Genomic DNA, 12,736 nt, shown 5'->3' with positions numbered 1-12,736 from the left:
ATTCTCCTACTGACACTTAGATATTTTCAAATATGAGGAGAGCATGCAGGTATCAACCATGCTGCTGCAGACTTACAATTAGTGAGAATAATTGTAATATCTTGCTATGCTGCAAATGAACTATAGTCCTCATTTAATGAGCATTTGATGCTAAAACAGCACTAAAAGAAGAGACTTATGACCTTTGCTTGAGGTCCAAACATTGTACCTTCTCTGTACTCACATTAACAAAATTTGGACCTGCTTGCATTATGACCGCCTTACCCTCAGTTGATTTTGCGTCATTTTCAATGCCTGCCTCCCCTCCACTGGGCTCACCCTCTTGGCCTCAAGCAGGACAGGTGCTGTGGAAATGTCTCATTGATCAGCAGGCAAAAGCTATGTCTGTGTGTGTGCTGCTTGTGTACCACAACTGACCAAGTCCTTCTTTTGCATGCTGGTCAGAGTCTCATTTTGCTTAAGGAGGACCTGGCTGACATGCAAAAGGAGGAGCTAGCCAGCACTGGGAAAGGAGGACCTGGCTATATACCAGTATGACAGAAAGCCTTGGTCAGTAGTAATGCATGGTGCAGAGGCATAGCAATGGCATCAAGGGCACCTGGCATAGAGATAGATAGGTGTCCAAAAGGGCAGAGATGGTGGATAGGGGAATTTGAAATGAAGGCAGTCCTTATCTTCTTCTAACAATGGCTTGAATCCAAGTGAGTCTTCACCTAATAACCATGTGGGATTCATTCAATTATAGCAACTGGAATTGCCAGAACAGTTGCTAAGCAGAGCAGTCACACAATTGTTTGCTTAACAATAGTTTCTGGGGTTATTAAATGAGAACTATTTGTACTTTTAATTAACAGTTAATTGCTTAGTGATTAAGAGCTTATCTAACTCTTATTAGATAATTATTTCCCATTTTGGCTTTACTAAGGCCGAAAGATTGCTAGAAAGTTATTACCTGGTTATTCTCCCCAGAGTAGAGTGAAAGCTAAATGGACTTTCTTTGGTTTTGTTTTTAGAGTTATTAATGATTCTTTGTGTTTGTGTGTGTGTGTGTGTGTTTTATGTTTTTAAAAAAGAATTTAAGCCACCCAGAATGATTGCAAATTGAGTGGCCTATAAAATGAACAAACAAATAGTGTACTGACAAATTTAATTCTGAATTTAAAACTGAGCTTCAATTAGCTTGACTAGTACTTGCAGTTATCATCCCAGTAATATCGACATTTGATCAAGAAATTTATTATTCTTGAATCTTTGTCAGCTCTCAGTATGAACATTCTTTCATACTTGAATGGATGTAACTTCTGTCAGTCTATGTCACTGGTTACAAAATGTTTTCCTTTATTACTCAAAACTCCTTATCGGAAAGTTTTTTATATTCAATGTAGGTAAAACACGTTTAAGTCAATTTTAATACCCTATGTGATTGAGTAATAGGTTTTTGTGTTGTTACCCAAAGAGAAAATACTTTAACCCAGTTTTGGGTAATTTAGCTTGATTTGGGAAGCATTGAATAATTGAAATAGAGCTTTTGTTTAGTATATTCCTTTCAATATGCTTAAATTATATTTAAATATTTTGATTAATAACACACTTTAAAACAGTTTAAGTGTGTTGTTATTAGTTATAGAATATAAATATGCATTTATTTATAAACTAATAAGCTACAAAATGATTTTAAAGGTTGTCTGCTTAAGAATATGGCAAACTTTCTAATTATCCAGCGAAAGTTTTGTTAGATGTCTGACACTGAAATGCTTCATTTTGTAAGCTTTCATTTTGCAAACGAAATTCAATAGTGAGCTGTCCCTCAAGCCATTTTATGAATTAAAATAATATTTTAATATTAATAGCAATAAAAATGTAATAGTGGTTTTAGGAGATGACAGCACTCTTATTTTATATTTAAATAATTCTTGAATGCAACTAGTATAGTCTTTAAGATAGATAAACATCGTGAATAGATAAACTAGTACAAGAATTTTTAAACAAGTTTGCAAAATGCTGCTTGACTGCATGTTTCTTTATTCTGCTATAACCAGTTATTGTTTTCCATTGAAATCTTATTCTACATTATGTTCATTTTATTTAATATTAAGGTGAACTTTTCTTTTTGAAAATCTGACATTTTATACTTTATCTAATATTTCATAGGGTCTATGAAATGTGGACCACTGCATTTCAGAAACATATTCTTCTTGGACCATTTTAAAACCTGGAAAAAATGCTAGAAATGATTAAAATAAAATGTCTGATCTGATTTTATCCTTATGTTATATCTACAGTTTGTCTTTTCAGTTTGCAAATGTAATTTAAAAATGCTTAAGATGATTCTTATACAATCAGATTGGAATGATAATTCCAATAATTTTCATTATTTTATTTTTAGGTCAACAACTTTAATTAATGGCCCACTTGATGTTCCAAATTCATAATCAAAGCATATAGTTTCAATAAAGAAACTATCATAGCAGGAAAACTCCAAGATTTGGGAATATAAATTTCAGAAATAAATCCTACATACATCCAATTAAGTTGTGAACAGAAGTATTGGAGCAAGAAGATACCAGCTGATTAGGGAATCTGGTGTATAAAAGTATAACCTATTCCCCCTAACCATATGTCCATTTCTGAAAAATAAAAATGTCCTTTAGCTGCGGCCAAGATTGTTAACTGATAACTTCCCACCAAAAAGTCAGGGTAGTAAATTGCATCTTGGGGTTTATATCTTATTTACTAGGCTTATATGCCTCTCCAATTTTAACTATAATCAGCTTATGGAGCTACAAATAGTAAAAGGATCAAAGCAATCCACAACACCACCCGTAATACCTGACAATGAGGAACAGTTCTAATATATATTAGAACATTCCCCTAGACTAGCCCCAACTCTTCTCGCTTTCTGTAAGCTGACTGTTTCAATGTCCTTTTGGGGTTTGAGAAGCTGTGGTTTGAATGCTTATATATATATAGTTTGCATAACAAGCCCACACTTAAACACCTATCTGCCATTAACCTATAAACCAGGTAAATTATTTGTAAGTTCATACTAAAATATTACAAGTCTCTTTACTTCACTCTTAACTAGCTAAACTCCATGTTTTTTAAAAATGGTTTCCACTATTGATGTAGCACATATAAATATACAGTAATTTCAAAAGCAGGCTTCCTATTCATTTTTATTGCTGCTTTGATTCATTTTATTATTAAAATCTTTGTCTGGTTACAAATTTCATTACAAGAAAACAAGCAGCTCTTGTCTCTGTTAAAAAAGGAACCAGTGAAAATGAATATCATGTTACATTACTGTAGAAGGGGAGGAAGCAAAAGGCTGAATTAAACATTACTGAAGAAGAAAATGAGCAAGCATCAGTCAAGCAGTAGTTCTTGCTATAAGTCCCTTTTGATTTTACCTTTCCATGAAACAGCATGCTTCTCACTGAAGCATTCAAAATTAATATTTTGTCTCACAAAGTTGTTTGTGCCTCGTAATCCGTTCTTTTAAAAGAAACAAAATGGCAATCTGGATTTCCCAAAACCATGTTGGATTCATATAGCGGCTAGTGAAATACAGTAAATGTTTAAAATGTGGTATTTTTAATTAAAAATGCAAATTTCTTGGACAAATAGTTTTGTCAGAAAAGCAGAAATAATATTGAATTTATAGTACCATTTCCTTCCAAGAAGTAGTATTCAATTCCCTTCTATGTATAATTAGCTTGTTTGATCATGAGACACATAATACATGTTTGAATACATTTTTAATAGCATTAGTGATGCATGGAACATTATCACTGCATTTTTATTTTATGTTGGCCTAATCCAGTGGTGGCGAATCTATGGCACGGGTGTCAGAGCGGCACTCAGAGCCCTCTCTGTGGGACACGTGCCGCTGCCCCAGCCTCGCCTCCCCCACGACCCCTTCCTCTCCAGCAGCCCCCCTGAAGGAGAGTCGCCCCTGAGCATGGACCACACGGAGCAGTGCAGCCAAGCAGCATAGACAAGACTCTGCCCTCACACCCCATCGTGCACAGTTGATGCTGCAGGGCGCGGGCAGAGGGCGTGACCACCATAGCGTTTCTGGGCTGCCTGGGTGATCTGCAGCAGGCTCTGGAGGCGGTGAGTGGCCCTGCGGGCAGGCGGGGCAGGGGGTGGAGCAGGGGCGGAGCCAGTTTTTGGGCACTCGGTCTCTAAAAGGTTCGCCATCACTGGCCTAATCCTTGAAACTTATATATCCATACATATGTAGAACCACTGAAAGCTATCCTCAGACAATATATTGGTCATTTTCTGTCATCATTTCCTTTTTACACAAAAATAAATATTACAAGATGGTATTGGATTCTAATGCAAAGCTGACAAAACATGAGATAAATACAATAATAGCAGCTCCTCTCTGAAGGTTTAGGAAATATACTGTAAATGAACAGAATAAACTAGCTTAGTATCTCTAAAATCTATTTTTTTTAGCAATTTTACTATAATAGTTGTACTATCTGGTAAAATGGCATGCTTTAATTTTGTTTTTAGTGCAACTGACTATAATTGAATGCACAATTTTCTACTTAATTATTCTCAAGTAAAGCTATGTTTTTGAGGTAACCATACAAGGGAATAAACTGATGTATACAAGAAAAAGAATCAAAGAGGGTAAGTTGTATATCTTGACAAGAAATTATAAATCAGCATATGGTTGCAAGTCATAGTTATATAGTAACTGTTGTTCTGTGTTAATGTTTCCCAACTCTGATAACTTCCAAAGGAGGAGAATTCTAAAAGCTGCCACATTTGGGAAACAGTGTTCTACTTTATAATGTGGTTTAGAATAAGTCAATACTGGAAAGTCCATATATCAAGTAATTATATTATGGATGTTGGGTAGCTCATTGGATACCTGAGGTAGTTGATTACTTTAAGGTTCTTTGAGGACCTGGAAGAATTAAAGTGTAAAATGAATGTGGTTTCAGAAAGTGAAACTGGATCAAACCACTTAAGATTTGTGGATTTCTTGAAGATGAAGTTGAACTATAAGAACTGCTATTCACTTGATAAAAACTGTTTCAGCAGAAAGGCTCAAAGTTAGTACTTGGTACTGGTAGAAATAGCTGTCAGTTACAAAAAGGTATTGTGATTGAGAACTGAAAGTATACATCCTGTAGGCAAACTAGACCTATGACAAAAGCACAGTAGATGCTGAAGAATGTAACTGTGAATTTTTAGAGAGAAATGGAAATTTGGCTTTAAATACAAATGGCATATTTTCAATTATGTATTTGTTCTGACGCTCCCATTCAAGTAAAAGCTTTGTAATATGCAATTACGCAAATAAATTTGAACTTCCTTCTGCTTATTACAATAAAGTTATACATTTTAATATTTAAATTCTTTTTCTTGTTTCTTTGTATTCTTATACTTTTGAACAATAACATACTATTTATTTTCCTGAGGGAAAGTCTTGAATTAGATTTTTATCCCATTTGTATTACTTTATAAGGAACTCAAAGTGGTAAACATATATAATATTCCTTCCTCCTATTTTCCCCACAACAACAACTCCAAAAGGCACGTTGAAATGAGAGAAAGTGACTGGCCCAAAGTCACCGAGGTAGCTCTCATGCTTAGGGAGGGACTAGAACCTACGGTCTCCAGGTTTCTAAGCAAGCATTTTAACCACTATATGAAACTGGCTCTGTTTTAAAATATTAATAATGAATATTATGTTTTAAAGTAAAAGTTTCCCTTCCCCAGTATATATAAAGAAATAAGATTCTTAAAGGCATGCATTAGGTATCACATCCGACTACAGCATTGTCACAATCAGATTCTTCCTATTGGCTATGTAGATCCCCTGACATCATTCATACATGCTTCAGTGATAATATTTCAATAGGAATGAATGATATTTAAATATATAAACTATTCTAAGTGCAGTACAAATACTATCCATCTGAACTGAGTGAAAATGCACAGAAAATCATAACACATTTAAAATTTAAAAAACAAGATTAAACTTGTATCAATAAAGAACAGAGAAATGGATTTAAGTGCAGGATAAGGATTTAATTTCTAACTTTCCCTTATTTATACTGACATAAACATTAAGACAACCCTCCCTTAAAACCATACTGTAAATGTAAATCTACTTTTTACTCTCAGTATTTTGTGGTGTCTTATTCAGAGAGTTGGGGTCCCTCCTAATTTTATTCCCACAATAACTTTTTATCAGGTACGTTGGACTGAAGTTAGCCCAGGGTGTTTTGTGTCAATAGAGGCTTGAAATTTAGTCTCTCAAGCCATAACCAATGCCTTTACCACTATACCATACATCTATCATTATGGAAAGTATAGTTTAGATCTCAGTTATTGGACAGGAAAATGTGGAGTTGATGGCCTGAAACTGATTATCTGGAGAATGGAATACATATACACATCATATACATGTTGTGAGTTTCCCTTCATTGTAATTCCTGGTATGGGTGCATGAATTGTAGCATGAACAGATATTATCACTTTAAAACTAAATTCATTTGTTGATTCTCTCTCTCTCTCTCTCTCTCATTATTTTTGATCTTGACTAAATCAAGACTGAAGAGGATAATGAACATAAACTTACTAATGAACATAACTTACCCTAAAGAAAATGTTAACTAGGATAAATAACTGAATAATTTGGCTTAACACACATTGCAAATTTAGTCTTTAAAATACAGAAAACATTATTTTGGAAGTTGTCCAAACTTAATTTATTCTGTTCTTCAGAGGCCGATTTTTTTGTGTCATTTTATATGTCAATGAATCCTTAAAACAAGATGATGGAGTTTCATAGTTTAAAAAATAAGAATCTTTTTTGAAATTCTTATGAAGAAATCTGTTACGATTTCATCAAAATAGTGTCTTCTATCAACCACAGTTGAATGAATACATTAATTTATCTTAATTTCTGAAAGTATACTCTTTCAGTTAAATGTCATTTTCTATTGCACAAAGGAAGAGAAATAGAAAGGACCTTAACTGGGATTAATTAATTATCCTTTCTGGCATGAAATAAAACTCTTTGAAATATTGTGTGTAACTAGTCAAATGAACGAAGTAGCTTCATTTCCTGCATATCAAGCAGTGAATACTTACTCTAGCAGTTTGGAAACAAAGAACTTTCCCAGGCACTGTCATCACTCTTGGAAAGAACTGCTTTAGAAAAGGTCCAACTAGAAATGATGAATGCTGTTTGTACCTCTCCCACAGAGAATTACACTGTTATACCGTTTCTTTATACACAATAGTAAAATGGATAAATGGAACCAAAGGGGAAATAAGAAACCTCCAGTATGTCTTTATTACTGTTCTGGAGATAAACAATAGGAAGAACATTTCATTTATTACATATTCTTTGTCAAATGAATGTAGTTTGATAGAATGCTAATAACACTAAGCAGTTCATATTTAGAAAAACTATTCAGACAAAACAGAAGACAAGAAATTATAATTATCAAGGAAGCTACATCTTGTTGTTAGCAAGACTGAATGATCTACAGTGCAATGTTTTTGCTAGTCTCCCACTGGATTCATGCTGAAACTTAATTATTCTTAATTAAAGTAATAATGATATTTGTCAATCAATAGTTAACTTTTAGTAACTAACCAAGTAAGCTAATAGTAATTTCATTTACTATAAACAAGTAAATTTACAAATCACATAGACCAATTCATCTATTAAAATATTTATCTGGTATTTAACTGGTTACTTTCCAAAGCTTTTTAATTGATAAGAATTTAACCATTTGCTTGAGCTTAGCCTTCCTTTACAAATATACTCTTATTAGTCAGTGTATCAGTGATACATGAAAAAACTCTCTAAAGTGAAGTAATAGTATGAATATTATTTCATTTCCATGATGGCTTTAATAGTAAAAGTACTCCAGTATGATCTTGAACAGTATATTTAAATAACATGCTCAGTCAGAAAAAAAGTTAAATAACAAATGTGCTACAGTCCCTGTGCATATCCATTGGTTTTTCCATGGATGGACAAAATACAGTATTTTATGTCACCTGGCTCTGTCACACTATTTTCTATTGCCATAAACACCCAGAGTATATTCAAGGTTTGTAATAGATTAATTTATGGTTAAATAAAATGTAATAATTGCATTGCCCCAAATTCAGACAATACAGTTAACTATAAACCAGTCACAGATGAATAGTTTACCTCTCTGTGAGAAGAGCCAAGACAGCATATACTTTAGAAGGAGAATAGAATAAATAGAATAGAATAGAATAGAATACTTTATTGGCCAAGTGCGATTAGACATACAAGGAATTTGTCTCAAAGATGCTCTCAGTGTATATGCAAAACAAACAAATAATAATAATCAAAATAACAAAGGATAGCAATCATAATAATGATACCAACAGAGAAGGTAGTAGAATAGATGAGAAGGATAAAAGTAATATAGCCATACTACATGGAAATATACTTAGACATAAGACAGAACTATGGAAATTAAGTGTTTAGCAGAGTGATGGCATGAGGAAAAGAACCGTCTCTGTGTCTAGTTGTTTTGGCATGCAATGCCCTATAGTGGTGTCCCAAGGGGAGGAGTTAAAACCGTTTATGGACAGGATGTGCGGGATCTGCAGACATTTTCTCAACCTTCTTTCTGACCCGTACAGTATATAAGTCCTCAATAGATGGCAGGCTGGTTGCAACAGTTTTTTCTGCAGACCTAATTATCTATTGAATATCTGTACCTGTCTTGCTTGGTTAACCAGACAATTATAGAAGAACAAATCACAGACTTAATATTTAAGATATTTACCACTTATCGAATGTTTTGTTAAGTAAATTACCCAAATGAAATATGCCCAGTACACTGTGTCCTTCAAGACATAAATAATACTTTGGCTTGGTAATAAGGAAAAAGTATTTGTTAAGACTTCTTTTCCGTAGGGATTGAGTACTCAAAATTGTATTCTTACATATCAAACCAGGGTTTAGTTGGCATTTAAAATAATGACAATCCAAGTACACTTAACTAATTTAGTCTGGGGTTTATGTAAAACATTTAGTTTCAGGAACATTGACCTCTCATATACTAACAACCAGATACCATAAATTAGGAGTCATTAGGCAATTCAACAGAAGCATTAGATTCTTAACAAAATTTTTAATTCACAAGTATTTTTAAATTGCTTAAATTCTTCTTTTTTCAATAATTTTATAAATATAAACATGGTTTTTTTTAACAAAGTCATACGCCATTATAAAATATGATCCAATAACTCACCTTAAATGATATTTCATACTGCTCTCCTCCCCATATTTCTAGGCCTGCATCATAGCCTCCAAGTTCCCAGAACCATTTTCTATCAACTGCAAACAGTCCTCCAGCCATAACTGGAGACCTTAAGAGAAAAATTAAACTCCATATTACAAATATTTAAGTAAAGTCTGCCCAAATTACATGCATTTTATTTCTATTTTTTTTACTACCCATTTTGGCTATTTTGCACTTTGATCACAGTGTCATTTACACTACACAGCAATTTCTGAAACACGAGAAAAACTTTGGAGGAAGTCAAAGAAACTATAGGAGTCTGATATTGTTAACAACTTGATGCCAAACAGATGCTAACAAACAGACTGGATGATTCTTGCAAGCCTGTTCAGCAAATGTTTGACAACACCTACAAGAGTCTATGGCAGCATTTTCTACCCAAGGCAGAATGGGTAAAAACTGTGCCTATATGAGGAAGGAAATTTGTTCCTGCTAACTGGGTACTTGTGGAATGGAACCTTTAAGACAGTGGTTCTCAACCTTTTTAATGCTGCGACCCCCAACCGGTCGTAAGTCGAGGACTACTCAACCGGTCGTAAGTCGAGGACTACTCAACTGGTGCAGCACCGTTTGCAGAATGGGACTTTTGGCGGGCTCAGCAGGGCAGAGACAGCCTGGACAATTCCTATTGGCTTTTGAAAGCCAATAGAATTAGACTCTATTCAAGAGAGTCTATTCTATTGGCTTTCAAAAGCCAATAGAATAAAAGGGAGTAGCACAGCTAAGGAAAAGGGGAAAAAAATGGCGGACTGCCTTGTTTGGCGAACCCCATGAAATGGTCGTTCGACCCCAAATGGGGTCCCGACAGGTTGAGAACCACTGCTTTAAGGTTGAGAACCACTGCTTTAAGATATAGAGCTGAAGCCAGAAGATTTAGAAGGAAAGGAAGAATGACATCTTATTTAAAAGCACATATGTAAAAAATATTCTAAAAAACAAATTAAAATGGAGAAAAGAAAAAATTTAGAACAACCCCAAAGAATGAACATGTTATTGATATGACAGTTGAAAATAAACGTAGAAAGACCAGTCACATGGAGTATGTGAAGAAAGGGGAAACGTAATCAAGAATTCTTTAATTCTGTAGAAGTTGTTGAATAAGTTCTGTACAGGTGCACATCTAAGAAACTAGTGTTCAGAACTTTTTCAATAAGAAAATAAAGATCCCTCAGAGTAAATCTATATTATTCTTTTGTATCATCACTCTTTTTGCTTTGTTCTCCTTAACAGCTTCATGCAGAGAAAGGATAATGTTACCAGAAGCTTAAAATGATTTTCTCCACACTTAATTCAAACCAGGCCAAGACTGCTGATCTACAGAGCAGTTCACATAACTTTGAGAGATCCCTCAGAAAACTGGTATTCACTGATGGAAGAGAAGACAATTATGTTTCAGAAAAGCCAAACATGCAGTATAACAGAAACAGCAGAAAACAGAATGGCAAGACCATGCATTCTTAAGCAGAGAAGCAAGCATTGAATCTGTTGCTATTCTCTGAATATAGAAAACTAAGACACCCTTAACTTTCAGAGAATGAAGGACACAATAAATGGAGAAGATAAAATTACTGGAAAAAAGAAAAAAAAATCAATTACAATTACATGTAGTTCAAATTTGTTTTATAGCAAGTATATATGCACATAATATATGAAGAACGTTATATAAACATGTATTATAATATATGTAAACTGTTCGTAGAGAGCCAATTTAATGTAATGGTTAAAGCATGAGGCTAGGAATTGGGAGACTTGAGTTCTAGTCTTGCCTTAGGCACAAAGCTGGCTGCGTGACTTTGGGCTAGTCCACATGTCGGCAACCTGCGGCTCCGGAGCCGCATGCGGCTCTTTGAGCCTTCCCCTGTGGCTCCCAGCCTCCTCTGCCTTTGCAGAGAGAGGCAATTGCACTTCCCTGCTTCTCTCTCTTTCTCTCTCTCTCTCTCTCTGTGTTTGTGTGTGTGTGTGTGTGTGTGTGTGTGTGTAAAAGAGAGTGCACTCACAGTGTTCTCCGAGGAGCTGAAAAGCTTTCTGGGCGGAGCTCCTCCCTTTGCTGCGTCTCTGAAGGAAGCAGGAAGCAGGAAGGGCAGGAGAGAGCTAGCTAGCCCAGCTAGGCTGACTCAGGAATTCTGGGAGTTGAAGTCCATGAGTCATAAAAGAGACAGGTTGCCTACCCTGGAGGTTGTTGGACAACAGCTTGAAGCTTGCCAGGTGAGCAGCAGATAGGAGGGGGGGGAGAAAGAGAGAGAGAGGGAGAGAGAGAGAGTGGGGGAAGAGGAGTGGCAGATCAAGGGCAGATAGAGAGGGAGGGAGAGAGAGAGACCCTTTTGACATCTAAAATGAAGATAACACTGCATATATCCTTTTTTTAACCTTTGTGTGTATGTAATTTTATTCTCTTAAAGCATTCTCTTGGTGATCATTGTTTTAATAGTATGGATATTCCCAAGAGTCATATTTTTACTTTTATTTTGAATGTGTATATGTGTGTGTGTGTGTGTGTACACACACACACACATATACACATACACACATACACATACACACACCTATAATAAAGGTAAAAAAGGATATATATGCAGTGTTATCTTCATTTTAGATATCAAAAGGGTTTTGCGGCTCCCAGTGTTTTGTTTTTGGTGGGAAACGGGTCCAAGTGGCTCTTTGAGTGTTTTGGGTTGCCTACCCCTGGGCTAGTCCCTTTGTCTCAGCCTCAGGAAGGAGGCAATAGCAAACCACTTCTGAAAAACCTCACTAAGGAAACTCCAGGAACTTGTCTAGACATTGTCCAAGAATTGATAGGATTGGAAGAAAAAAAAAAGCTGCTGTTCCCCTCTTAGCATGGAGAATTTGCTGACACAGTAGTTGGAACTGCAACAAGGAATGCAATTTTCAATATAAATATTGGGAAATGAAGTAGATGACAACATAATTAGTGATTAAACAACTGTAGAGGTAAAACTGTAAAGCATTAAAATATTTTATGTTTAACATTATTTTATTACATAAAATAAAACATAATTGTACTTCCAACACTGTATATACAGGAAGTCCTCACTTAATGATGGTTCAAAGTTAGTATGAGCCCCCTCCCCCAAAAGATACTCATAACTCGTCCTTGAAGTTACAACTGCTGCAGCCTTCCCACAGTCACATGATCACATTTTGGTGCTTGGCAACTGGCTTGCATTTATAATCAATTGCAACACCCTGCAGTCGTGTGATTTGTGACTTTTTTGCCAGTTTCTGGCAAGAAACACCCTTGGGAGAATATATTACAATGATCACATGGTTTGCTTAACAACCACATGATTTGCTTAACAACCACTGTGATTCACTTTCTAATCATAATAAAAATGGTTCTAAAATCAAATCAGATCACAGGATGATCCACTTAACGACCACAGTGA

General features: G+C 35.2%; 1 protein-coding gene across 2 annotated transcripts in view; it reads right to left on the bottom strand.

Annotated features, from left to right (window-relative positions):
* Positions 1–12,736, bottom strand: part of GALNT10 (polypeptide N-acetylgalactosaminyltransferase 10) — a 54,384-nt gene that overhangs the window by 6,090 nt on the left and 35,558 nt on the right. For both annotated transcript variants that reach the window (XM_039335767.1, XM_039335768.1), the window contains exon 7: positions 9,282–9,399. In XM_039335767.1, the coding sequence (XP_039191701.1) occupies positions 9,282–9,399 (118 nt within the window). The remainder of the gene's footprint in view (positions 1–9,281; positions 9,400–12,736) is intronic.

Source organism: Crotalus tigris, unplaced genomic scaffold (assembly GCF_016545835.1).
Source record: "Crotalus tigris isolate CLP2741 ecotype Arizona unplaced genomic scaffold, ASM1654583v1 scf7180000017658.5313226, whole genome shotgun sequence".
Taxonomy (NCBI): domain Eukaryota; kingdom Metazoa; phylum Chordata; class Lepidosauria; order Squamata; family Viperidae; genus Crotalus; species Crotalus tigris.
This window is presented reverse-complemented; position numbering and strand designations above follow the sequence as displayed.